The following is a 26542-nucleotide window of genomic DNA, read 5'->3' on the forward strand; positions in this document are numbered from 1 at the left end:
TTGGCTTGAGAAAGGCGGAATTTCTGTTACATGGGGCTCATTTCTGTTATATGGGGCTCTGCCATTTCAGGGCTTTTGTGAAAGAATGGGGGCTACAAGCAACAAGTCTTTAAATCCTCATGTACAGTTACATACTTAACCACAGATGTCATCGCTAGTTTGATGCTTTGCCTAAAAATGTATTTAGACCCTATTATTTAAGTACAGCAGGAATGAAATCACTCCACTTGGGGAATAAGCGCCAGAGCAACATTTACTAATTGCAGATTCATTAGCAGCTCTGTAGAGATGCAGCGGGGTGGTCTCTCCAGAGCAACATTTTCCAGACTTTCCCAGTTGCATGCCTTCCTCTGGCTTGATTTTGGGATCTGAAGCGCTCGCAATAACTGTTTGGTTTTATTTAATTTGCAGTCCTGCACCTAACTTCTGGCCAGGTGTCTGGGAAAGGGTGAACTGGGAGGCAGCAGCGCCTCTTTCCCTCCACCCCAGTGCCCCCCAGTCTGCTCCATGAATGCTTAGATATTGGTCCCCCCACTGAAGGATGTGCCAACATGCAGCCCTGGGTTCAGAGGTGGCTGGTTCAGCATCCCACAGGCTCTGAGCAATGGGGAGGGCGGGCGGGAGCTGATGCTGATCCCAGAGATGCCGGGCTGCAAGGTGAGCGATAGGCAGCCTTTTATTTCCCAGCTCTGCTCAACCATGCTGTGGTTTGAGGGATGGCTCTTGAAAACAAATACAAACCTCAAACAAAGGGCCCGACTTTCATAATCACACATGCAAGAATGCATCCGCAGTTGCTTAATTGCTACATGCAATTACCCTCCAAATTAGAGGGTAATTACCCCAATTCAGTGTACATTCTCTGTCATTTTATATTATAAAATTACATGTACAAATAGCTATATAGGGACATAACCAAGTGTTTGCAAATAACTTCAGTTGCATACACAGTTTCATGTAGAAAGCCCGGTGGTTTTGACAGTTAGGCAAACAGACTGTCTGGTAAATCACTCAGTGTTTATGCAGACTATTTTGACACATTCCATCTTTTCATATATACTTTCATTTTAGCTTTTAAAAAGGGGACAGGCAGAGATAAAGAGCTGAGATTTATAGCAGCCTTCAGCCTTGGGGAAGATATTCCCTGTGTATCTAATTATGAGTTAGGAGCCCAGCAACTGCTAATGCCCAGACCTGGAGTCGCTACACTGGATCTTGGCTGTAATTTAGCAGCTGTTGGATAATGACACAGCCTTGGTGATCTGTCAGCAGCTCCAAATTAGGAGAGCAGAGTTTAGTCTCAGATCAGCAGCAAGGTCCCATGCCTCAGCAGGCTGAAGCCCTTCAGTTCAGGAGGACCCTTTTTAATGAGCTCCCTCTGTGCCTTGCAACTCCTGAGTAGAGGAGAGAGGTCTTCCCTCGTCACACGGTGTTTTGACTGCTCTTCCCATCATTACGTGCCTCAGATAGGTGCTGGGGGTCTTGCATGGCAAAATCCTAGTGATGCTTCAGGCATCTGGAGCAGAAAAATAACCCAAGGGAATCAGTGTAATGATAGTTTCTCAGGACTGAGGTCAAGAAGTTGATTTCCACCCCAAAAATGGCTGGTGGTGGGTAGCTCCCCTCTGCCTTCATCATGTGTTGCGAGTTATTTTGGCTTGGTAGTATTTTGTGTAAAGGTTCTTTCTTCGAGGAAGGTTGTCGTGGTTTGACCCCAGCTGGCAGCTAGGGCCATACAGCCCCTTGCTCACTGCTCTGCCTTAAGTGGGATGGAGGAGAGACCAAGAAAGGGAGAAAAAAAAGAACAACCAACCTTGTGGGCTGAGATGAGAACAGTTTAATAGGACAGCAAAGGAAGATAAAATTATAATAATGATAATGGAGTATACAAGACAAGTGAGGCACAATGCAGTTGCTCACCACCCGTGACACCAATTTCCCATCTACTCCTGAGCAGCAGTATTTGCCACCCTGGCCAACTCCAGTTTAATATACTGAGCATGGTGTCATATGGTAAGGAATACCCCTTTGGCCACTTTGGGTCAGCTGTCCTGGCTTTGCTCCCTCCCAGCTTCTTGTGCACCCAGCAGATCATGAGAAGCTGAAAAGTCCTTGACTACCCAGCAACAACCGAACCAGCAGTATATTATCAACATTCTTCTCATACTAAATCCAAACCACAGCACTGTGCCAGCTACTAGAATGAAAATTAACTCTATCCCAGCCGAAACAAGGACAAAGGTGTTGGGCAAAGCCACACTGTGCATCCCCAAAGCACCGGGTGTGTGCAGTGGGATGTCAGAAACCCATCTGACCCATCTGTTCCTGCAAAGCCTAATTCTTCCTCAGACTTTGATTTCAAACAGGACTTCAGACTTTATTCCTTAAATGGCTATTTGTGGATCGTGGTATTGAAGTGTTTATTGTTTTTGCCCGGCTGCTGTCATGAGGCTCTTTTGCATGGAAAGAACCGGAGTTTATAGTGGGCGGTGCTGCTGGAGATGCTATGCTGGCAGAGTATGGCTGGGCAGGTGGAGAATGGGGGACCATTGAATTAAACCAAGTTCTGACAGTGATCTTCAGACACTTGCTTAACAAATGCTTTATATCTCAATGATAATGATAATAGAATATACTAAAAAAGTGATGCACAATGCAGTTGCTCACCACCCACGACACCAATGGCCTACTAAGGCTTTTATTTTAGGAAAGCCTTTTTGTGTCCAAAATTAATCCTGTCCCTTCCCTCAGCTGCTTGGGTTTGGTTCAACACCTCCCTTGAGCCAGGATGTGCTGCCGTGGGTTGAGGGAAGCCCACTCAAGTCCAACCCAACCTCGTTGCACTAATGCATGAGCTGTGTCCGGTGGAAGGAGACAAGCACTTCTTGCACTCATTTTGGGGCAATACCCTTCAGTTTTTCTTGCAACTTGAAATGAGAAGCAGGATGTGGTTGATCTGTGCCTCTCCTACCTCTGTCACTTGGCAGAAGTATCCAGCTCTGTGTTTCCTACAGGCCTCTGGTGGCCTCAGGGGAATGGGCACTTCCGTACCTGTTGTCCAAGGGGAAAAGAGGCAGAAAAAACTACATGGCTTCCCGGACACATGCAGGAGTAGAGCTCAGATTTCCTCCTTCTGGTCACCACCACCCCACCGTTCCTGTCAAAGACACAAAACCCTGTTTCAGTTCCCCCTCCTGCCATTCTGTGGAGAGTTTTAGCACAGTGAATGCAGATAAGGCAGTTTGCTGCAAACTTTGGTCTCTGCGTGATCCATTACAGAGCGAGGTGTGAGTGTTTCTTGATGAGCTAAAGCAGCAGGTAAATTAACACCCAGTCCTGGAGCCATGGCCCTTCCTACTGAGACCATCTTGGGCACAAACAAAAGGGTTTTTTGCAGTCCTGAGCACCCAGCAGGATGAGGATCCTTACCAAAGGGCTTTTCAAAAGGATCTGAAAGCAAGTAGCAAACATGCAGGTTTTTGAAGTGTCTCTGTAATGCAAGCATCCTTAGGAGCTGTTTTAAGGAAAACATGCATGTATTCAGTCATCCAAAACTTTATTCATGTTTTTATTCAATTCATCTAAACTTTGACAGCAGGGGAAAAACTGCGAAAGGCCTTTTTCCTGGCGCAGTTGCTGTTTGCAGAGTTGGGTTTGTGTGTTTGCAAGCAGATCTTAGTCTTCAGCTGAAACTTGTTCCAGAAAAGACAACTGTCTTGGGGGAAGGGAGCCTGGGCTCAGCAGAGGATTTAGCAGCCTTGCTTTGCTGGTCCCAGAGCCGACACAGCTCCTGCTGTACATCTTTTTAGCATTCCCTTTTCAAAGCACAGTAGAGACATCAAATCTCACCGCAGCTTTGTGCATTGTGTTGGCCCTCGTTGCAGGTGGAGAAAACAGAGACTACACAATATTGCTCGAGGTTATGGACAGAAGTGGCTGAGCCAGGATTAGATTTTGGGGCTGCTTCCCAAGCAAATGGTTCATTAAGCTTTCCTGCTTTCTGGGAGACGGGGTTGGGAGAGAGAGGAAATTCCCGTCAAGAGCAAAAGCGAGATTGGGTTTGGGATGATGGCAGTGATAATGACAAAATGTATTTCAAGGACTGGACCAGAAGGTGACAGTGAGGATCAGCTATCAGGTATCAGCTTGAAGCCATGTGAAGTATTACAATGAAGTGAAGATATTTACTCATTCCTTTATAAAGAAAAAGATACCGGCCTCCCTGCACACAAGACAATGCTCCTTCGCTTCCCTTCTGATTTAACCAGTATTTAGCAAAAATGCTTAATCTGCCCTAACAAAGCGTGGTGTAAGTATCAAGAGAGCAAATATCCAGGCTTTAACAAGGAGTGTCAATATTGACACTATTCTGTGTTGAGGGATATTGGTAGGTTGTTTTTATTATAGTAAGCAACTTGTCAGGGGAAAACTCAGATGGAGCTTTGCAAGTGCCGATAAAACCTGCAGGTGCTATTGAAATTGAGCTCTTGTTCGTGTGTGCTTTGAATATAATTTTCAGTTTCTGAAGTCGGCTTTATGACTTTCTCATACCCCTCCTCCCTTTCAGTCTCTCCCACGATGCAGATTAAACATTCTTCCAAAAAAAAAGAGTTACTGAAGGATTGAACACCTCTCCACTTGTCAAGAAAACTTCCTAGTCGGATGAGTTTGCTCCATACCATGAAAATGACCCATTACTGAGTCCAGGTGTTGGTATCAGGAGCAGGCTGGACACATCACCCCTAGCTTGTGCAGAAACCATGGTTTCTCCTGCACGCTTCTTGCAGTTCCACTCCATGCCAGGTCATCTACGCTCCTTGCTTGGTACCTGCTGGCAGCAGAAGGTTGATTCCCTACAGCAGATCAGGCTACGCTGAATAGCTTGAATGCAATCTCTGGCTCAAACAGCATCTCTCGAAGGCTCTCCGTGCACTGCAAAATTGGAGGCGAATCCTCCCACCAGGTAACAGCTTGGAGACCTGGCAGCTTGAGGAGCCGCAGGCTGTGGACAGGCAGGTCAGGCTTCCCCAGCATCCTGCTCGCTTGGGACAAGTCATTTAATCTTGGCCACTCGCTGCTTGGTGTCTTATGCAGACTGAGTTGCCTCACCTTGTGGAGACCTCTCAGAAGTGGCCAGTTTGCTGCGCTGAGTGGGAATCACAGTCTGGGTTGCATTTAGGTCATCCAGACATGGCCTTAACTGCCTTAACTGCAGCACTGAAGGTTGTAGGGCCTTTGGAGAGGTAGAGTCATGAAAGTACTGTAGATTTTTCCAGGCAGAAACTTAGCTCAGTGTTTTGCAAAGGTCTGGCTATTCTGGGAGATGCAGCACTTTCATCATCCTGCGGGACCCGTTTGTGTTTTCTACCCAGTTGTCAACACATTTTATTGGGATACCTAAGTTTTCCACAACTGCAATCCATAAATGATCTTAAAGGTCTTTTCCAACCCAAATGGTTTTATGATTCTATGGAAATAATGGCCAGGTCTGACCTTACCTTGGGTTGGGTGATCCCGAGGAGAGATGGCTGCAGGGCATCTCAGGATTTACAAAATCATGAGCTTCATGATACCTTTTCTGAGTGTTTGCTTACATGTCATGTATCTGCTGCATTCTTCTCACTTTAAACTAATTCTTAAAATGCCATAAAGCTGTATATTTCCAAATGAAGACAGGATTTCTAAGGCTTGGGACAAAACAGATCACTTGCAGATCTCAGTGTTCCCTTACTTATTTTTAATGGATGTGTCTGTAATCGTGTTTCAGTTCTGTGTGTTTGTGGCCACATGGGAACTGTTTCACTTGGGGCAGGAGGAATTCCTCAGTCCTTTGGTACAAGGCTATAAGTGGTAAAGGACCTACAGGTTACGGAGACTCGTGGTTTGTGGTGGCCAAACATCCATTTGGGGTGGGCAGACTTATTCAGGGAACAGAGTTACTTTTTGGTAAAGGTCTTGCTTGGGTGGAGAGGCGGCATGTCAACCACAGCTAAAACGTGGCATTTATCATATGGAGACTTATCAAGTAAGCCTGAACTGGGACCTAAGTGAGAAACAGGCACTGGTCCAGTCTTCCTCTGCAGGATGAATATTATATATGCTCACTTATAACCTACCCATGTAAGAAATCATTTATTTTTTAGTGGTGTTTCCCAAAATAGGGGTGGAGAGGAAGGGTAAAATCTGCTGTGTGACATCCCAGCAAGTAGCAAGTGGCACCTCAGGAGGTTGCCTTTCCTCAACATGGTTCCTGGGTTGCCTTGTCTTGTACATCCCCCTGTTAGGGTCCTGTGGCTGAAGCACTGGCCAGAGGAGACCTGGGAAGTTCTCAGCTGGGCTCTTGAGTTCACCATGAGCTCCTCTTGTGAGCCCAGGCAAACCTGACCTCTCTGTTCCCCACCAAAAAAGGGAGAATAACCCTCCATACTATACTGAAGCTCACATTGATGAGCTGCTTTGCTCCAGGGGAGGCAAATGTATGCATCACCTAAAGCAAAGCCACGTGGAGATGCATCTCCTAGGATCTGTTTCTGATTTATGCATGAACGTATTTGGGATTTGAATTTTGCTCCAGGCCCAGGCCATGGGGAAGCTGAAACAAGGGAATGCATTTACTACAACGCCAACTGGGAGCTGGAGAAGACCAACCAGAGCGGCGTGGAGCGCTGCGAGGGGGAGAAGGACAAGCGGCTCCACTGCTACGCCTCCTGGAGGAACAACTCAGGCTCCATCGAGCTGGTGAAGAAAGGCTGCTGGTTAGATGACTTCAACTGTTATGACAGGTAACAGCCTGGTTTTTGTTTTGTTTTGTTCTGTTTTTTCTGAATACAGGTTTAATTGTTCCTCTAAGCGCAAAGGCTCATGATTTTTGTATCAAGGAAAAGAAAGCAAGTCCAAGTCAATTGGCCCATTCATCCCTTGTAATTACTTCTGTTGCTAATGTAGCTCTCTGAATTGTCACTTATCTGCCTTGACTTTCCAAATAGAACCGGCAAAAAGCACTTTTAGGGTTTTTTGTTGTGTGTTTGTTTTGGTTTGGTTTTTTTTCCCTAGCAAAGCTTTGATAATTCTGGCATGCATTGAAAAACGTGTCCTGTACCATCAAATGAAGAGCAATATGTTCTTCCAAGAGCATTTGGCGATACAAAGGAAAACTTGGAATCGTTTGGAGCTCTCTAGCAAAGAAAGCACAGATATCTGGAGGTGGTTAGAGGTTGAGATATTCTGAGGTTGGTGATGTTGCAAAAAGTTTTGCCGTTCTTCATCTGAATTAAGAGATGGGTGAGAAGTAAGAGCGGGACAGCAAAAGCAAAACGCATGTTTGTGTGTCGCTGCCTGTAGCGAGCTGAAAAGGAGAGAGGTTTTGTAGAACGAAGGCTCCAGCCTCATTAAATAGCTGGGAAAATAAACCAGTCTTTTCTCATTCCCCTTGATGCAATTCTACAGAGGGGAAAAGAATTAAAGCTAAAGAAAATAGCTCTCTGAAGTTTGACGGTTTAAAAGGGCAATGCTCGGTAGCTCTGGATTCAGTCAGGGTTTCTGTAAAATAAAACCAAAACCAAACCAACAAACAAAACCAAAAACAACAACCAAAAAAAACCCCAAACCCCCAATGTCCAACTAACCAACCCAAACCGATCCCTTTCAATGGGGATGAGCAGAACATAAAATTCAAGGATTTCCCTTGGTATAACACCAGTGTAGGGTGCTCGCACCTTTGTACAATCCCCAGCTGTGCATCTTTGTAGCTTCCCATTCCAAAAGTTTTAGGACATCCGGTCCTACATCATGGGGCTTAAGCTGGGACTAGATCTGTCCCATGGCTGGAGACTTTTCTCCCTATGGTGCTGTACACTGTCCCTGCTTTTGTGCTCGTTGTCTTAGCTTATCCCAACTGTGAGTTGTTCCACATCTTCCTTCTATTATTAGCGCTGGGTTTACTTTCCCACCACACCTATTCCCTTGCCAGTTGTGTAGCCAAGCTCTATATATAGTTAAATCTTTATTCTTTCCCGATAAATCAATCCTCCTTGGCCCATTAGTCATCTTAATGCCGATTCTTCTGAGAACAGAAGGTCACTCTAGTTTCCTACTTCTAAGCAGAAGTGTTTACTGTAAACAGATTTCTCCTTTCAGTGTCTGCTCTTGTATACAGTGACACTTGTATTGTCACTGAGTGTCTCTGTGCAGGGATGTAGTGGTTCTTAAACTTTGTCATAATATGTTGCTCTGTTATAACAGTAAAAAGTTTCCAGGGCTCCTCACAAGCCTTTTTGCAGCCCTGGGGTTGAGCATCCATTATCCCGCAGCCTCATTCTTCAGTTCCAGGGCAAAGCTAAAAGATCTTCTGAGAATTAACAAACAGTGCAAGCGTTGAAAGCAACATTTGAAATAAAGGTTAGCTTTAATTAAATAAAGGCTGTTTAAATGGAGTCTCTTTTTATCCCTTCTTCTCTTGAATGCCTCCATCAGTCTTTCACACAGGTAGCGTTGCATCACAATGGCTAAAAAGATGACTTTTTGATGGGTGGTGCTGTGCTGATGCCCTTTCGGTCTCTGTCTTCAGCATCTTTGGATGCTGAGCTCTTGAGTGCATCTCTTGGGAGATGGACCTGTATCTGCAAAAGTGTCCTCTGCATGCAGGGCATGGTCCTATTCTGCCAGGCAACACATGCTGGTCCTTGTCGCTGGAAGGTGAAGAATTCAGGAGTGCAAGGGTTAGGGTGATGGCTATTTACTCTGTTCTTTTTATTAAGGAAACAAGAACGTAGCATATGTACATTTAAGGCTATAGGAAAAAGGTAGTGTTTAAAAAATCGACTTGTGTGCTCTTCCTTTATTTACACAGCCCCACCAAGAGGTCGTGTTCACATTCCCTTGAAGAGCACATGAACCGCTACGAAACGTGCCCTCGCTGCCATAGAATAATGTGTCATTCTCTCCCACTGTCTCATTTGTAATATTTGCTAAGTATAACATGTCATATGTACCTGGATGGCTGCCCCGAGCGCACACCAACTCAAAGACAGGGATAATGAATTGCAGATGTGGAGCAGGCTGTTTTCACTCATTAGCTTGATTTCTTAACCAACAGATTTAGCAAAGGATGTGTTTTCTCTTGAAGACTCCGATACTGATGCTGTTAAATCCAAAGGGCTTGTTATCTTATTTCATGAAAAAGCATCTGGAAACATTGCTTAACTTGTTAAAACATCTTTGTTCATTTGAATAAGTCAAATAGCTGTGTTTTTTTTTTCTTTGAAGTTTAAAAAATAAAAGCCTGAAAAACAAACCAAGTGCTTCCCAGCTGAGATCTTGCAGGAGACATTTTGGTTAGAGCCGCTTTTTTCTTTCCCAAAAAGGAATGAAACACCAAAAACTACCCTGCATTACGACTGAAGAGAGCCCTTTCCATCCTTCTTGTGGCAGTATGTCAGTGATACCACAGAAGAAGAGGCTTGGCGTGGGTTCACAAATGAGTAATAATGTCAAACACATATGATTGTTTTGCTACTTCCTCCGAGTGGTCGAAGGAAGGAAGTTATGCATATAATTTAGCTGGGCTTCAGGAAATAGTTTGATACAGTTCTCTGCAGAGAGCAGCTCTGCAACCCTGATCGCCAAAAGCAGAGGGTAATGTAGCAAAAGGCGGCGGGGAAGGGAAGCAGGTATTTAAGAAAGGGAAAGAAACGACTGCTAAAGTGCTGCAAAAATCACTGCGCATCTCTTTTGGCATTGACCTGTGGGAGAGGGAGGATGTGTGGAAGCGGAGTCGGTCTGATCCGTGGCCATCCCCTAACGCCTTGAGCAGTGTGGAAGGAAACCTCGGTGCTGCGAATGCTGCAGCACTACCTGGATAAGAGGCAAATAGGGAAAATGAGAGCTGCAACCTGATTTTCTTAAAGCCTTTTGTGCAGGAATAAGTTTTTTTAAAGGAAGAGGAGATGGCACTTGAAAATTTAACTTTAAAAGCAAAACAAAACCAAACCCTGCACCGCAGGTGCTGCCTGGTGTCTGGTTGCCCTTCTAGCGCGTAGAGTTAGTGATGCTCAAGGCTGTGAGAGCGGTCTGAGCTCAACCCTCCTCGTATGTGCTTTATGGCACAATCATTAATTGCGCAATCAAATGCTCCTCTCCCCTGACAGCATACATACGGGCTGCGGGAAAGGCGCTGTTCAGGGAATGAGGCATCTCTCCATCGTTTTTCTGCTTCTCATTCAGTTAGCGGCGGCGGCTGTTATTTATTACTCGCCATCTAATGCCTTCAGTACATATGGAAGCATTTGTTTCCTTTACGGTCTTTTCAAGGATCTTTGCTATCCACTGGGGTATTAGAGTGCCAGGTTGTGTTCTGTAAGAGGAGAGTGCCGATCTGTGCAGCACAGCAGCAGGAGAAGGTGCGTGGAGAAGACGATTCGGGGCAGGAGTTGGCTGATGTTGGTTTTTCTGTTCCCTTCATTGCCGTGTCTGTCCCTCCCTGACGCAGGCAGGAGTGCGTAGCCACAGAAGAAAACCCTCAAGTGTTTTTCTGCTGCTGCGAGGGCAACTATTGCAATGAGAAATTTACCCATTTGCCTGAAGTCACCGGCCCAGAAGGTGAGTGACCATTTGTGGGTGGGAAGGGAGAGTCTCTTCTTCTGGTGTTCTTGATGACTTTGGGTTGCTGGATGTTGAGCAAAAAAATATATCCGACAGGACACAAAGTACCATTTGGGTTACAAAGTCCAGAAATCTTTCTGCTGGGGTTCTTTAAGGATAGTTTTTTAAGGTTGTTTCACTCTGTGGGTAAAGTGTGTTATATCAACACCTTGTAAGGATTAGGTTTTCTTCATGGTGGGCTCTTAAAAATCCCACACAGGAGGAAGAGGGCAGTGTGATTTATACAGCATGGATCAACTCAGACTCTTAAAAGGTGTTTGACACCTTCTTTATTAATTTTCGTAGGCCAAAGGTCTCCAAATATCTTGGAGATCAAGGATTTTTGCATTTGATTGGTCTTTTCTTGGTCTGGGGATTGAAAGGGAATGTGTGTGTGTGTGTGTCAGCTTTCAGAGTTTGTGGATATACTTCAAGGAAGAAAAGTAATAGCAGGTCCTTCTTCAGAGGCTAATAGAAAAATGATGATTCTTTTAGCTCTAGGCTTGCTGAAGTATCATTCAGTAAAAATTATTAAAGCAGGTGGGTCTTTTCCTTAGGATGGTTTCTTTTGCTCTCAACTCTCTGCCTTTACTGAGATGTTCCAGTAGACTATTATCAGATTTTCCCGGGCTTTCCTGTTAGGTTTTTAATTGTTTACATGGGTTTTATTATCTCCTGTTATTAATGTACCCGTGGCAACCTAGTAGCAAATATTCTTTCTCTCACAGTTTTTTGTTTAATTTGGCAAGTCTCGTTATTTTTTCCTTCTCTGTCTCCAACATAGCAACATGGCTCCATTTAGTATTCCCATTGTTTGTGTCTCAACTGCACTGATGTAATTTGGAACAAGAACTACTGTGGGAATAGTGCATTTGATTGTGGCTCCGGCAGCATTTTACTAAAAACTGACATCTTGTCAATCACTACAAAAGGCAAAGCGGTGCTGCAAGGGATTTCGTGCTCGCTTAAGACTTTCACAAGGGTTAAGAGGAGGAAATTTTCTGCTTTTACGTATCCCAGCAAGAAATGCCCATTTTAACTAAAGGTCAGGCGGAGGCTCAGCTTGCAAAGTGTGTTTTGGACCATTGTAGCTCCATTAGTAAAAGCCGTATGGAAAAGAGTGAACCGCAGAGCCTCATGAATGCTGTTGGATGCGACAGGACATGCCACTAAGTATTGTCAGCTTTGGAGTGGAGGGCAGGATGGAGTTTGGTTGCATCTGGCCCTGTAGCTGACAGTGCTGTTACACGCCCGAAGGGTCCTTTCCCTCATTTCCCCTCTCTCTTTTCTCAGTCATATACGAGCCGCCGCCACCAACGCCCTCCCTGCTCAACATCCTGGTGTACTCGCTGCTCCCCATCGCTGTCCTCTCCATGGCCATCCTCTTGGCCTTCTGGATGTACCGTCACCGCAAACCTCCCTACGGGCACGTCGATATTAACGAGGTGAGGGAGAAACCGGGGGCTTTTCCAACTTGTTCTCCTTTATTTGGACCTTACGAAAGGCGCGGAGGCCACTCAGTATATGTTCACATCCACTTTTCCTTCACTCTTTTCAAGTGGCCTAACTTTTCGTCTCTGTCCTTTTGAAGTTGGTGGTACAGTTGGCCTCCATGGCCCCCCTGCGAGGCTGGTGGGTTTACATGGGGGTTATCACCTTGTCTGAGATTCCTAAGGGATGGAGTTGCACAGCCGTGCTCATTGACCACTCTTCTCCCCTTGCCTGATTTCAGCCAACTTTGCAGAGGAGCAGAGATCACAGAGATGATAAAGTTCCTATCTATGGGGTGAGGGGAGATGCTTTCCCTGTTGAAGCTCAGTTTTTATGAGCCATCAGAGAATGCATGCAGGAGGTCATCCTCATGGCCCAAAGCCATCGGGAACTGGTCCTTGCTTGCTCTGCTGTGCCCTAAGCCTTCTGGTTTCTTCTGAAGAGCCGAGCTGTTACCTCTCCCTCCCTTCTCTGCCCATTACAGCCCATACTGTGAACCTTTCCCATCTGAAAGCAGAGAGGACACAGCTCCAACCTCACGCATCCCGTGGGGTTGCGTTGTTCTCCCGGACAAATGCAGAGTTGAAATAGATACGATCTTTATGATGCTGACAGACCTGTTTACTGCCCATTGCTAGGGTTATGTGAAACATGCTTAATGAAGTGCAAAGCAGTGGGAGGTTTTAGGTGTAGCTGGCTGTTGGGTCACAAAGATCAAAAAGTTCCTGCTTTTGGCAGGAGGTAGCCTTGAGGTCATCCATGTTTTACAGCCCAGAATAGTTTTTGCTTTGAAAACATAGGAGAATTCAGGTTTTGCCAGAGGATAGCAGGCAGTAGTTTGACAGACAAAGTGACACTTGGAGGCATAGATTGTTATACGTGTTCTGTACAAATACTCTACAAAGCAAAATAGGGAATTTTGAGCTGCTTTTGCTGCAAACAGTACACCTAAATAATCTGCATTAAATAAAATGTTATTTCTTTGTGCCTCTTTCCTCATATACAATCTTTCCATCACTCCCCTCCTTTCTATTTTCTAGTCCAGTTTCAGCTGGTGACAGTGTTTTTCTCTTGTGCAGGACCCCGGCCCGCCACCCCCTTCTCCCCTGGTTGGCCTAAAGCCCCTGCAGCTCTTGGAGATCAAGGCGAGGGGCCGCTTTGGCTGCGTGTGGAAGGCTCAGCTGATGAATGACTACGTAGCAGTGAAAATCTTCCCTATTCAGGTGAGAAGTGCATTGCATTAGGTTCTCACTCATTTGGCTTCCTCACTGGTGCTGAGTTGCTCTAAGTGCCTATGGAGGTGTTTTTAAGACGATAACAAAGATGCATTTGGACTCTCCTGCTGGGGAAAAAGTTCAAGGACCTTCCTTTCCTACACTTTTCTCTGTGTTATCTAATTACCAACTGTCTACTGTGGTAGTAGTTGCTGCAAGAAGGGCAAAAACAAGCACATTTTGAAATCTATAGGATATTTTAACTTCACTGCAAATTGTAGAATTATAGAATAACTTGGGTTGAAAGGGACTGTCAAAGCTCATCTAGTCCAACCCCTGCCATGAGCAGGGACATCTTCACCAGCTCAGGTTGCTCAGAGCCCCGTCCAGCCTGGCCTGGGATGTCTCCAGGGATGGGGCATTCAACACCTCTCTGGCCAACGTGGGGTGGTGTTTCACCACACTCAGTGTAAAAAATTTCTTCCCTATGTCCAATCTGAATCTCCCCTCCTTTAGTTTAAAACTGTCACCCCTTGTCCTATCATAACATGTCTGTCCCCATCTTTCTTTTGGTGCCTTTTAAGCACTGAAAGGCTGCAATAAGGTCTCCGTGGAGCTTCTCTTCTCCAGCTGCACACCCCAGCTCTCTCAGCCTGTCCTCCCAGCAGAGCTGTTCCAGCCTCGGATCATTCCTGTGGCTCCTCTGGCCCCTCTCCAGCAGGTCCATGTGTGTCCTGTGCTGAGGAACCAGAGCTGGACCAGCACTGCAGGGGGGGCTCAGCAGAGCGGAGTCCCTGGTGTTACAGCCCAGCGCAGCAGCGTGCATCTGCCATGTCCAAAATGCTCACAAAAGACCAAAGCCTCTGCTTTGTGTGTCCTGCCTGGGTAGATTGTAAATCCAGACCTGAGCCTAGCAAACAGTTTGCAGCTTACAAAGGCGCAGCCCCGGTGCTGTGACAGCTAATTGCACTGCGGCGTTTCTGTCAGCTCACGTCTTCTGCTCTAGGAAACCTTTGAACGCTCCTGACTTGACTCTTGAGGAATTGCAGATGGAAAGAGTAAAGCAATCAAAAGTCAAATGAAACAAGAATGACTGAAACATCTTTCTGCTTCTCTGCCATCTCCTTCTTTGTTAATTTTTCACCCCGCATTTGTTGTCACAGCGTTGCTAAAGGAGATTTGCACATCTTCTGTCCAAGCCAGCTGTGACCTACTAGTAAATATTCAATAGGGCCTGGATTAGATTTTGCAATTGTAACAATTACAGCTACAATGCAGATCTGGCTGCTGTGTGCACAGGCTTTATTCTTGCAAGCATCCTTAGGAAATCTTGACAAATCTTATTTCTCAGTGAGGCTGGGTTTGTATTTCTCCTCGCTCCCCACACATGTGATTTAGGAATAGCCAAGGATGATTTTGGGGAGGGAAGACTGAGAACAGCCACTTCCAGTCTTTCTCCAGCATCTACCCTTTAGGAAAACAGCCTCATTTTGAAGGGATACATCACATCCAAACGCTGGAGGATATTAAAAGGAACGTGAGCAGCTCTGACTGAGCTGAAGGAGCTGTTTGCTTTAAAGGGAAGTGTGATCTTTGACGGTGCGTTTCTCCCTGCTTTAGGATAAGCAATCTTGGCAGAGCGAGAGGGAGATTTTCAATACTCCTGGCATGAAGCATGAAAACCTTTTGCAATTTATCGCAGCAGAGAAAAGAGGGACAAACCTAGAGACAGAGCTCTGGCTGATCACAGCTTTCCACGACAAGGTAACGTATCATTGCACCTACATTTTGGGAAGGCAGAGAGGCGGCTGGTCGCGAAGCAGCAAGATTTGGTGTCTGATATTCTCCCAGAAGCTCCCCTGTAATCTGTCCAGTCCCTGGGGAGCCGTGGCTTAGTAGTAGCTGAGAAGTGCTCCTGCTCCCCTCCTTCAGAGGCCCTTCCTTGAACTTTCAAGGCTTTCTTACACAAACAGAGGATTAATGAAGGTGGGATTTGGGGAGAGACAGAGGCACAAAAGGCCACAGCTCACGTAGGTGTTGGTCACCATCTCTTAACGTGTGTAGATGAGCAGGTGGGAGCCAGGGACCGCAGACCATTGCAGTCCCAACTCGCCCCTTGCAGATGGGCTCCGTGTTTGCTTTTTAAGCTCAGGGTGTAACTCCCCCGTTTCACGGATTGCTTTAGTTATCAAACATGACTAACACTTAAAATAAAACAAACATGCACAAATCCGGGGTTGAGCCAGCAGCGTTATCCCTCTGTTTAATCCAAGGTCTACTGAGTCAATCATTGCCACAACCAGCTGATACAATGCATCATCATCTTGCATGGAAGACTTTCCCCTTTCTTGAGTTAGATGAATTGCTCTGTTTTGAGATTATTTTGTCCCTTCCTTACCTGCCTCTCCATTCCCTGGCAGATTAGTAGACTTCTTTCAGACATCCAAATACTTTCTGTGCTGTCAAGGGCTGAGGATGCATTAACACTTACTGGTTTTTATTTCTTCTTCTTTTATATTTTCACTAGTGAATTTTTCCCCTGATAAATCAAGGTTTCAGTTTCTCAACCACTCATTAAAACCGTTTCCTAAGCTGATGAGGTGGTACATGTGTCACGTAGCAGGGTCTGCGATTAAGAACATACGATGTCCTGTTTCGCAGGGCTCTCTGACGGATTACCTGAAGGGCAATATTATCAGCTGGAACGAGCTCTGCCATGTTGCAGAAACGATGGCTCGTGGCTTGTCCTACCTTCATGAAGATGTCCCTTGGTGCAAAGGTGAAGGACACAAACCCGCTATAGCACACAGGTATGGCCTCTTTCATTGATGCAATTCAAGTGGTGTGTTCAGGTGTTTTTAGGAAGTAAATGCCTTTTAACCCTACAAATCCTATGCTAAGACAAGATTGTTTTACAACCACGTATAAAATGGTAAAGGGTGAGTAAGTGTCTTGTCCGTGAAACAGTCGGTATGGTTGGTAGTGGTTTATGGGAATGTCTGAAGGGTCGGAGCTTCCCTCTTCTGTCGACTCTTCTCTGACATGTAGTGGGAAGGGAAATCCTAATTGCTGCAGAACCATTCTTTGAAAGGACTGTGCTTGATAAATCACATTATAATCCATGTGTTTCTGTGGCCGTACCAAGATTTGGACCCTATTTTTCCCTAAGTGTGTTAGACTGATAACTCTGCTGTGTGCCTTCCCACAGAGCTTTTGATCATTAGGTAGGAAACGGAGAAACTGCAGAAGTGCAGAAAATGGCTGCTATTTATTTTTCACTCTATAGTGCCCAAATCATTCCAGGGTGCTTATGAGAGACACCAGCGCAAACACTGAGGTCCCTCTGAGCCCTCTTGGCACACGCTTCAACCCACCTGGTTGGCAGCACTGTGGGGACAGCAGGAATCCAGAAAGCCGTGGGTTAAACCATCCTTATTGCAACAATACTTGTTTTAGCCCTTCTCTGCAGCCCCACATTGCTCACCTTGGACTAAAGCATCACTACCGAGCAGTTTGCTGGTGGCACAGCGGGATGGGGGGAGTTTTCCAGAAGGGATTTACGTGGGCTACACGCCGTAATCCACAGTCATACATTCCCGCCACCCACCACATCTCATGTAGGAGGGGCTTAAACCCCACATCCCGCTGCAGCAATTTGTACCTGAACTAGCAGGGCTGGCTTCCTGTGTGGCAAGATAATCCCTGTTTTTGCAAGGGCGTCCCTGCTCCCAAAACAACCCCTCTGGCCGAACCTGAAGGTTTCTGAGGACTGGAGGCTGTTGAAAGAGCCTGCAGCTGCCTTTGTGCTGCTCCTGGAGCTGACCCCTGTGTCCCTGACATTTGTCCCTGTGGAATAAAGGCAGTGGTTTATACATGGAAATTCCTGAGGGCGGGGAGCAGAGAAAGGCTATAGAAAGGCTTTAAAGCAACAGATCATGCTCATTAGAGTCCCCATCCATTTAGCAAATGATAAAAGATGGAGAATGCACCATTTGTGTGAACTTAGCACGGAACCCAACAGAAGAGGGATTTAAGAACACGAGGGATTTTCCTTGGATTACCCCACTCCTTTTAGTTTTGTTTTTTTTTTTAAAAAAAAAGAAAGCACCAAATACCTTTTAAATTTGGGGGTGGGTGTTTCTGAATGGCTTTACACAATGTGTGCGAAGATGCTGGGGTTGCCAGGTGGGACTCCCCGAGTCGCTGCTGGGCAGGGATTCAGTGAACTCCTTACTGGCCCCCACACTACAAGGATTAAGGTTATGGGCTTCCTTGTTGGTGCGAAAGTGCCCCCACGTGGAAGCTGAAAATAAAATCTGCAATAACTGAGTCAAGTTAACGCACCCACCGTTCATAATCCGCTCGCTCTTTTACTGCCTAGTTTCAAGTGTTACATGGAAAAGGATATTTGCTTCGTTTCAGGCCACTTTCCTTTAGCAGTGACCATTTTAGGGTGGTCTGAATCATACAGTGTTAGTAGGAATTCTACTTGACATGGCTCAGATCAAGGATGTATCCCTGTCTTGGATATGTTTGCATTGCAGCTCATACTTGCCAGTTCAAGGCGGTTTGTGGAAGGAAGTGCATGGAAAAATGGGGAAATGTATGGAAAAATGGGGAAATGTATGGAAAAATGGGGAAATGTATGGAAATGGGGAAATGTATGGAAATAGGGTGAGGAAAAAAGGAATTGCAAAGGGAAATCCCAGCATCAAGTATCAAGGTGTAGTAGTTAACTGTCGCATGCCCAAAGGGCAGCGCGGGTGAGCAACAGCAGCAAATGCCCAGACAATAATCCTGGTTTAAATCTTGTTTCACTTTGAAAACGTATCATTCAGGCCACTGTCTAATAATGTCTCCGTGGTCCTTGTTGGGCTACTGTTCTGCAAAAATCTTGTGCAAAATCTGCACCATCCTGGGGGGCATAATCCCCTAATGCTGACCGAGCAAAGGCGTTGATCTACGTCATTACATGATGACTTTTTTCTAAGCCTGTGGGGAAACTACAGCATGGGCGCAGTCTCTAAGACAACAGGTATTGGGTAAATGGTGTTTTTCTATGTAATGGAGGGGTACGAATGTTTTGCAGGCTCCTCAAAACTGTGCTGTGTCTTTAGAAACCCCGTGTGTCCCCTTTCTGCTGGGGTTTCCTGGCTGTATGATGCTCTCCAGCTTCCCCCATCTTGATCCTCAAGCCAGAAATGCCCACAACACTGTGTTTAGCTTAGAAAGGAAATATCCTTTTTCTGATTTTTTTGTTTCTATGTTTGGGTTTTTTTTTTTGGTTTGGTTTTTTGGTTTTTTTTTAAGCTCAGAATCAGGGGCTGGTTGTTACAGGATGATTTTTGCTCGTGGTGCTTTGAGCTCTGGCATCCGAGGCCGCAGCGAGCAGCCTTTCTCTATGGTCCAGCAGTTTCTCTCTTCCCAAAGAATTTTGACAGGTCTCTCTAGTGCGGAACAATTGTATCTGCCCTCATTAATTATTTTGTGCAGGCCTGCAATGTCCTGCAATCAGCAGGGTCACCGAGTGAATTGATGATAGGGAAATTATAATGCTGAGCATACAGGACAATTGCCATCTGCTGTCTAAGGTCTGTAATTTAATTAGATTGCCAAACATTCCTTTTCAGATGAAAATGTGGGAAGCCCAGGGAACAGGGCTTGACTGGGTAGGCATCTCGGTGTGACCCTCTTCCTCCCCCGCTTTCCACCCCCTGCAGATTTACCTGAGCTGCATAGGACTGACACAAATGTCCCCATAAAGCCACTTTCAAGCACAGAGCCACCATCTCCACTGCAAATGCTTATACCAGCCCATCAGCTGCCCAGTGTGATCCTGACAGCTTGTCACCCCCTTCCCTGCTTGTTGCCCAGCCCTCCAAATTCTCCAGGGAAGATCAATCCAGCAATTACACCATAAGTTTAATAGATGACTATGGCAGAGTCTGTTGAAACACATAGTCAGAGTGAAGAGAATCACACCAGCATCTGCTAATTTCCAGGAAGATCTAATTTTGTCAATGGGAGCAAACATCCTTACTAGGATAAAGAGTAAATGCACCCCCTTAACCTGTCTTGTTTTTGTTGTTGGAGTGAGAAATATAAGAAGTACCCAGAGGTGGGGTTCACAGAGCAAGAAATGGTGCCTAATAGTGCCTGCTCTAATTAAAACCTGCAGTTATGATGCCCTCTTCTATCTCTCCTTGCTTTTATTTTGAGCTTAATTCACCGTAGAGTCTGTTTGACTCTGTGCCAGGCAGCACAGCCTACTTGGTTGTGGTTTAGGGATGTGGATGGCAGGGAGCAGCCAAATTTTCCAGCACTGACCATGCTGGGCAGCTGGGGAAAGAAGTGGGAGCTGATTTACTGGGGGCTGCTGAGCCTATAGACTTGCAGCGTGGTGTGTTGCAAGGTGAATTAGACGCGTGCTGTAATAAACCCTTCCCAAACTTGTTTCTTGGCTTGTCCGTAGGGACTTCAAGAGTAAAAATGTCTTGCTGAAGAACGACTTGACAGCAGTGCTGGCCGATTTTGGACTAGCTGTACGGTTTGAACCTGGAAAACCTCCAGGGGACACTCATGGACAGGTAATCATTATCTTTAACAATAACATTTTAAGAAGTTGAGCTTGTCATAGGTCCTCAGGACGAGGAGTGCGTAGTTTGTATAGATACATTTCATTCTCTTCGAGATATGCGTTTTCTGCAAAAGCTCATGCTCAAACATAAATCCCAGGAGCTGCTTTGATCTGGGTGAGCGGTGAGAGCGCTCGGACCCTCCCGACTGCTGTGCAGGTGGAGCCCCCCAGCCCCTGGGGAAAGCGGCTTTTTCCTTCAAACATGGCACTTGCTGACTCTTTATTGTCTTGGTATTAAATATTAATACTCCTAAAATGATTCAATTATTTTTAAGGATTCAGCCAGGCTGGCCGTTTGGGTGACCTTTAGCAATGGCAGATCTCGCGAGCTGGCTGTGCGCTGCATAAACAGTTTACTACATTTTTATGGGTTCTTAATTTTCTCTCTTTGCGTTGGGGCGAGCGGCCCCTTGTTCTGCTCTCGTGCCGGGGCACAGCAAGGCCAGCATCCCCTCCCTGTGCCTCCGGGGTTTTCTGAATTCCTGTCTCCCAAGCAGGCTCCGTTCTTTACATTTATCCCAGAAGGAGTGAACGCTTTTCTAGGTTAGCCCTCCCCCAGCTTTCCTCGTTTTTGCCACCTTTTTTTGGCCTTTTCTAGTATTTCACATGCCTTTTCACATCCTGGCTTCCCTCTGTCATCACTGCCTCAGGTGACAGCAAGAACAGATGAAAAATTCCTAAAGGAAAAGATTAAAGGCATTTAAATTCCCTTGTTAAAAAGGTGCTTTTTCTCCTTGGTCTCCTCTCCATTCTGCTACATTGTGGGCTAGAATTCTGCCACGTGTATAACCACAACTAAATGAGGAGCTCAGTGTAGTTCTACCTGGACTAAACACAACAAGATAAACGCTATAATGAGGACTGATTCCCCTCAAAGCAAGAGGGGATCTTTTCCAAACCAGATCATGGCAAGTGAGGGCAGGGTAGACTTTGCAGGGTTCGTGCTTTACCACTCCTGCGTATACAGACTTGTTTTATCTAGGGCTGTCAAACCAACACCTTTTCCTACCGTTTCAGGATATAAGTGTTTTACTTTTCTCTTATATCTATATCTCTACATATTCTTTTTTTTCCTTTTAGTGAAATGGGATTGAACTTTCGACAACTACGATAACCAAGTCTGACTTGACCTCAGGGTGTTTTGTGTGTCTCCAAAGACAGCATTTTCTCATGCAGCATGTGCTGACGGAACAAGATGCGGTGGGACGTGGGGAAGGCAGGATTTCATCCATACTCACTGTGCTGCGCTGCATTTAAATTAGCCCCGTAGCGTACGCTGAATTAATATCACACACGTAGCCGTGCACTTTGGCTTTTTCCTTCAGGTAGCTTATCTAGACGCGAGTGATCTTAATGAGAATCGGTGTCAGAGAAAACAGCTCCCTTTTGCTTGTTTTTCAAGTGAGGTGCAGCTTTAGCAAAAGTAGCCTTAAGGCTAATGAAACCAGCTGTCATTCATCTCCAGCCAGCGGACGCTGACGGGCCCAACTGGAATGTAACCTGAGTTGTGTTTATTTTTTTCTCTGTAGGTGGGAACAAGGAGGTATATGGCTCCCGAAGTGTTAGAGGGAGCAATCAACTTCCAACGAGACGCCTTCTTGAGAATAGACATGTATGCAATGGGACTGGTGTTGTGGGAGTTGGTCTCCAGATGTAGAGCAGTTGATGGTAAGAATAAAGATGTTCTCTGTTCCAGTGTCATTTAGCTGTCTAAAGAATGGGCCCGGCTTTGTTTAAAAAAAATAATCATCGATAGTGTGTTTTTATTAAGCAGCTAATCTCGTTTTCGCTTGCTTGGTTTTTAAGATAAGCTGTCACCCTCTGTGGAGAAGAACCTTTGTAGCGTTCGAGTCTCCAAGTGTTAACTGTGTGCCCATTACATTGCAAATGGGCTGAGAACTCGGAGGGTGAAGGAGAAGGTGACTCCTCCATCAGTGATGGGGGTCCCTTAGTCCCAAGCCTGCTCTGTGCTGCTCTCCATGGGACTCTGCGTGCCTGTCCTTGACCAAGGCAAGCTTGGAGCTCTGGAGAGGAGCTGTGTTCAGCTTGGGCTTGGCTGTCAAGCCTGTGGTATCCTGTGGAAAGCACAGAAGTGAAGCACCTTGATGAAAAAATAGCAGGAACACAGGGATGGAAGGATCTTCCTGGGTCAACAAGTCCATTTCCCTGCTATCATAAGTTGTTAGGAATTAATCTTTGAGTTTTGCTGATCAAGCCCTCTCTCAGCAGTGGGTTGTTCCATCTACAAGTTTGAAGGATCTCACGTTCTCCTGGGTGATCCAAAAGAATGAGCTTTCACGGTGTCCCTTTTCTCAGAGTTTTAATCCTATAATGATGCTGCAAAATGGGGCATCATTTCTGTCCAAATAGCACATTTGTTCCTTGGTGACATCCTTGCCATTTGCAGAAGCTTGCCTCTGATCAGGAAAGCAGTTGTTTAACTGTAGTAGCTCCAAGGCTGTTTGCTCCAGCTTCTTTCCTCTTGCATAAATATGGGTGCTATGGACTGACTATCAAGTTCATAAATTAATAGTACCTCACCTGGACTTCAAACGGTTTTGTTAGTATTGCAGTAGCACTGAGGAGCTTGATTATAATTAGGATGCATGCATAGGCTTGTGGTAAGAGGAGGTGTTTTCTTCAAAAAGTTACTAGTTAAAGCTAAAATGCTAGAGGAGCAGGAAGGTTGGAGCACAGTGGGGTGAAACAGTGGTACCCAGATTACTGCAGGTCTTTGTTAGATGTAGGAATAATCCTTCTCTGTTGAGGATCCCCCAGATACCCACTTGGATTTTTGCCTGTCATGTTTGTGATCTCTTTCCAGCTGCTCTCAGGCAGCAGCCGGCCAGGATGCTCCAGGTGTTGTACACAGCACCATTAAATCGGAGGAAAAGCTCCCTTTGGGATGAGAAAGAGTTTTGCTGAACCTCATCTGCACTTATAGCTCAGAAGTGATGTTGTGTAAATTGCATCACTTTATTTAACAGATCTGCTCCATCTTTGTGGTCAAAATCACATCTGCTGGCTTCAGTGACCATTAGCCCTAGTCCTGATGTGTGAAGCTGAAAGGCAATGAATGTAACTTCAGACACAGAGCTTTGACTTGGTTCCAGTTGTGGGGTAGTCGGTGAGGATGGTTTGGCTGGGAGATCACCAGTGCAGCTCTTCATAACCTTTATTCCTCCTGGAGGAAGAGGAAGGGAAGGTCATGAGCATTATTGCGCCATACATTGTAATGAGTGTTTCAATTTAGTTTAGTGACCAGCATTGTGCCAACAAGAATAATGATAACCAGTTTTAGTAATTTTTTTTTTTTTGAGTACCTAGACATCATGTTCTTGGTGTCACAGTTGATGACCAGCTAAAGTGCTCAGCTCTTTTATTTTAGTCTGGAAAAGCCCTCTTGAAATATCTCTGCTCTTGAAAGAGATCACTCTTTGCTACTGAGAAATCCCAAGTGATGCCGCAGAACACCCTGAGAAAGCCCATCAGTTAAGCCGGGCTGTGTTTGTGAGTGAACATCTATGCATCGCCAAAGGCCAATGACATTTCAATAAGCAGAAGTTATTCCTACCGTCCGGCGTCTGTACTGATACTCTGTTGTCTCATTCCCATGGCCTGGGGCAGTTCACAGCCATAACTGGTGTAACTAAAGCATTCAGAAATCATTTTGCATTCAGGAGCTGGTACTTGGGACAAGTGCATCTGGCTCCAGCGTGTCAGGGCGGACTCAAACCCATGAACAAGCCAGATTGCAAAGCAAGAAATTATAAGTGTTGTATATGCTTGACCTTGCTACTCAGTGCCTAAAATGAAATTATGACCATGCCGAAACCTTTCTCTGGGTTGTTGTGTGTTGAATTGCTATGCTAAAACATGAGGAGGAATGGGCTGGATTTGCTCCTTCTGTTAAAATAAATCACGGGCTACCCAGCAAGCGTCCTCAAGGAGAGTGGTGGGATTGGGAGGCCTGGTGGAGGGTTCAGATTCATAACTCAACAAGGTGGAAATGTGTGGTCAGACAAGCAGCAGGGACAGCAAAGTCCATTGTGCGGGAGGAATGTAAATCACGTTTGCCTGCAGCGCCATGTGAACTTCAGGTTTTGCTGCAGTGGGCTGAGGTTGCTCTGAAGCCACAGCTCATTCATGCACAGGGAGGACGTGGCTCTGCAGAGGACATTTCTGTAGTAACCTCATTCTCCATGTGCACCTTAGGTCCCGTGGATGAATATATGCTGCCTTTCGAAGAAGAAATAGGTCAGCACCCATCCCTTGAGGACCTGCAAGAAGTGGTGGTTCACAAGAAGATGCGCCCCGTGTTCAAGGATCACTGGCTGAAACACCCCGTACGTCCCTCCTGGTTAACGTGGAAATGTTGTGTGTTTGTGTGACAAGGAATGAGGGATGGGGTTATACATCACTCGTTAGCTTCAAAGAGAACTCAGTGCCAGGGAATAGGGGTGGCTCAGCACCTTCATGCTCCCCTTTCCATTTGTCTCTTGTATTTAGAGAATAAACCAGCTGATTAAAATCAGCCAGTGCTGAACGTGGAGCATGCAGTGGTTTAGTAGGACTCATTTAATATGATGAAAGAACAGCAAATAAAGTCCTTTTCATTAAGAAAAAGAAAGCGATCCATACCATCGGAGACGCGTTCCTCACAAATTAGATAGCATGCAAGACCTGAGCGATTTTTTGAGGAAAAATTAATTAGACTTGAAGGCGAGCAGACAATGAAGTCCAGTGCAGTGTGAGTTTCCCAGAGGTAGATCATTTCAGGCTCATGTTTTTAATAAAAGAGGTGATTATTTTTTTCCCCCGACTGGGAAACTGAGCAGATGATGAAATCTCACAGGGCTTCAATAAGAAGCTAAATACCTCTAATTTGACAAAACTGCCACGATTTTGGTTAAACTCGGGTGCACTACCTCATTGCCTAGAAGTCCAGGAGAGCTGTGGGTTGTAGATAAGGATGAGTGTTCTGGTTTCTGGGTAAGTGGGGTTCAAGTAAGAGCTGCGCTCTTCCAGCAGTGCTAAATTCAGTTATTTTGGGGATGTCTACAGAAGCCGTTGCAAACAAAGCAACCATTTCATAGTAACTGATACGGTGCTGGCAGCTCTCATGGTTTTACCATGGGAATTGTAACACTTGATGTCTTTTAAAGCTTCAGCTGTTCACAGAACCACAGATTGTTAGGGATTAGAAAGGACCTCAGAAGCTCATCCAGTCCAGTCCCCCCATGGAGCAGGAACACCCAGATGAGGTTACACAGGAAGGTGTCCAGGCGGGTTGGAATGTCTGCAGAGAAGGAGACTCCACAACCTCCCTGGGCAGCCTGGGCCAGGCTCTGGCACCCTCACTGAGAAGCAGTTTCTTCTCATATTTAGGTGGAACCTCCTGTGTTCCAGTTTGAACCCATTGTCCCTTGTCCTATCATTGGTTGTCACTGAGAAGAGCCTGGCTCCATCCTCCTGACACTCATGCTTTACATATTTATAACCATTAATGAGGTCACCTCTCAGTCTCCTGCAAGCTAAAGAGCCCCAGCTCCCTCATGAGTGAGATGCTCCACTGCCTTCATCATCTTTGTTGCCCTGTGCTGGACTCTCTCCAGCAGTTCCCTGTCCTTCTGGAACTGAGGGGCCCAGAACTGGACACAATATTCTAGGTGTGGTCTCCCCAGGGCAGAGTAGAGGGGCAGGAGAACCTCTCTGACCTACTGACCACCCCCCTTCCAATCCACCCCAGGTACCATTGGTCTTCCTGGCCACAAGGGCCCAGTGCTGGCTCATGGTCAACCTGCTGTCCACCGGGACCCCCAGGTCCCTTTCCCCTACACTGCTCTCTAATAGGTCATTCCCCAGCTTATACTGGAACCTGGGGTTGTTCCTGCCCAGATGTAAGACTCTAGCTTGGCAATGGTGGGGTCTTGGCTCAAGAACAATTTCCACACCTTGGGATACATACGACTCACATCTCACATGGGAGATGCTCCACTCTCTTCAACTGTTGAATCTCGGGATGTATGTTGATATTAAAAAAGTACTTTTGGGGCTATGAAAAAAAAGCGGGATGTGACCAAACCCTACAGCTTGAGAAAGCAGAAGCATAAGAAAACCTGACAACTTACATTTAATGTAATTGTTAAAGCTAATCTCATAATTTCCATACCACGGAGAAAATATTAGCTTTTCTTTAGGGCTTTAAGCAGACCTCCCTGTCCACTGCAAGGACAGGGTTTTGTCCAGACGTTGGCACTGAAGGTGCTTTGTCCCCCTTGTTGTCCGCAGGGCTTGGCGCAGCTCTGCGTGACCATCGAAGAGTGCTGGGACCACGACGCGGAGGCTCGGCTCTCGGCGGGCTGTGTGGAGGAGCGCATCGCGCAGATCCGCAAATCCGTAAACGGCACTACCTCGGACTGCCTCGTCTCCATCGTGACGTCCGTCACCAACGTGGACTTGCCGCCCAAAGAGTCTAGTATCTAAATTCCTGGTTCACTCTTGTCTTTCCGGACTCAGTGGATTTAAAAAAAAAAAAAAAAAAAGAAAAAAAAATACACAC

The 26542-nt window shown here is 45.9% G+C and overlaps 1 protein-coding gene across 1 annotated transcript in view; it reads left to right on the top strand.

Annotated features, from left to right (window-relative positions):
• The window catches only part of ACVR2B (activin A receptor type 2B), a 101084-nt gene extending 74542 nt beyond the window's left edge, over positions 1 to 26542 (top strand). Inside the window, exons 2-11 of the mRNA XM_082047137.1 lie at positions 6575 to 6782; positions 10487 to 10596; positions 11932 to 12083; positions 13209 to 13352; positions 14964 to 15107; positions 16005 to 16153; positions 19816 to 19930; positions 21510 to 21648; positions 24196 to 24326; positions 26272 to 26542. Coding sequence (XP_081903263.1) covers positions 6575 to 6782; positions 10487 to 10596; positions 11932 to 12083; positions 13209 to 13352; positions 14964 to 15107; positions 16005 to 16153; positions 19816 to 19930; positions 21510 to 21648; positions 24196 to 24326; positions 26272 to 26466 — 1487 coding nt within the window. The 3' untranslated portion in view covers positions 26467 to 26542. The remainder of the gene's footprint in view (positions 1 to 6574; positions 6783 to 10486; positions 10597 to 11931; positions 12084 to 13208; positions 13353 to 14963; positions 15108 to 16004; positions 16154 to 19815; positions 19931 to 21509; positions 21649 to 24195; positions 24327 to 26271) is intronic.

This window comes from Streptopelia decaocto (assembly GCF_964273445.1).
Source record: "Streptopelia decaocto genome assembly, chromosome: 2".
Lineage (NCBI taxonomy): Eukaryota > Metazoa > Chordata > Aves > Columbiformes > Columbidae > Streptopelia > Streptopelia decaocto.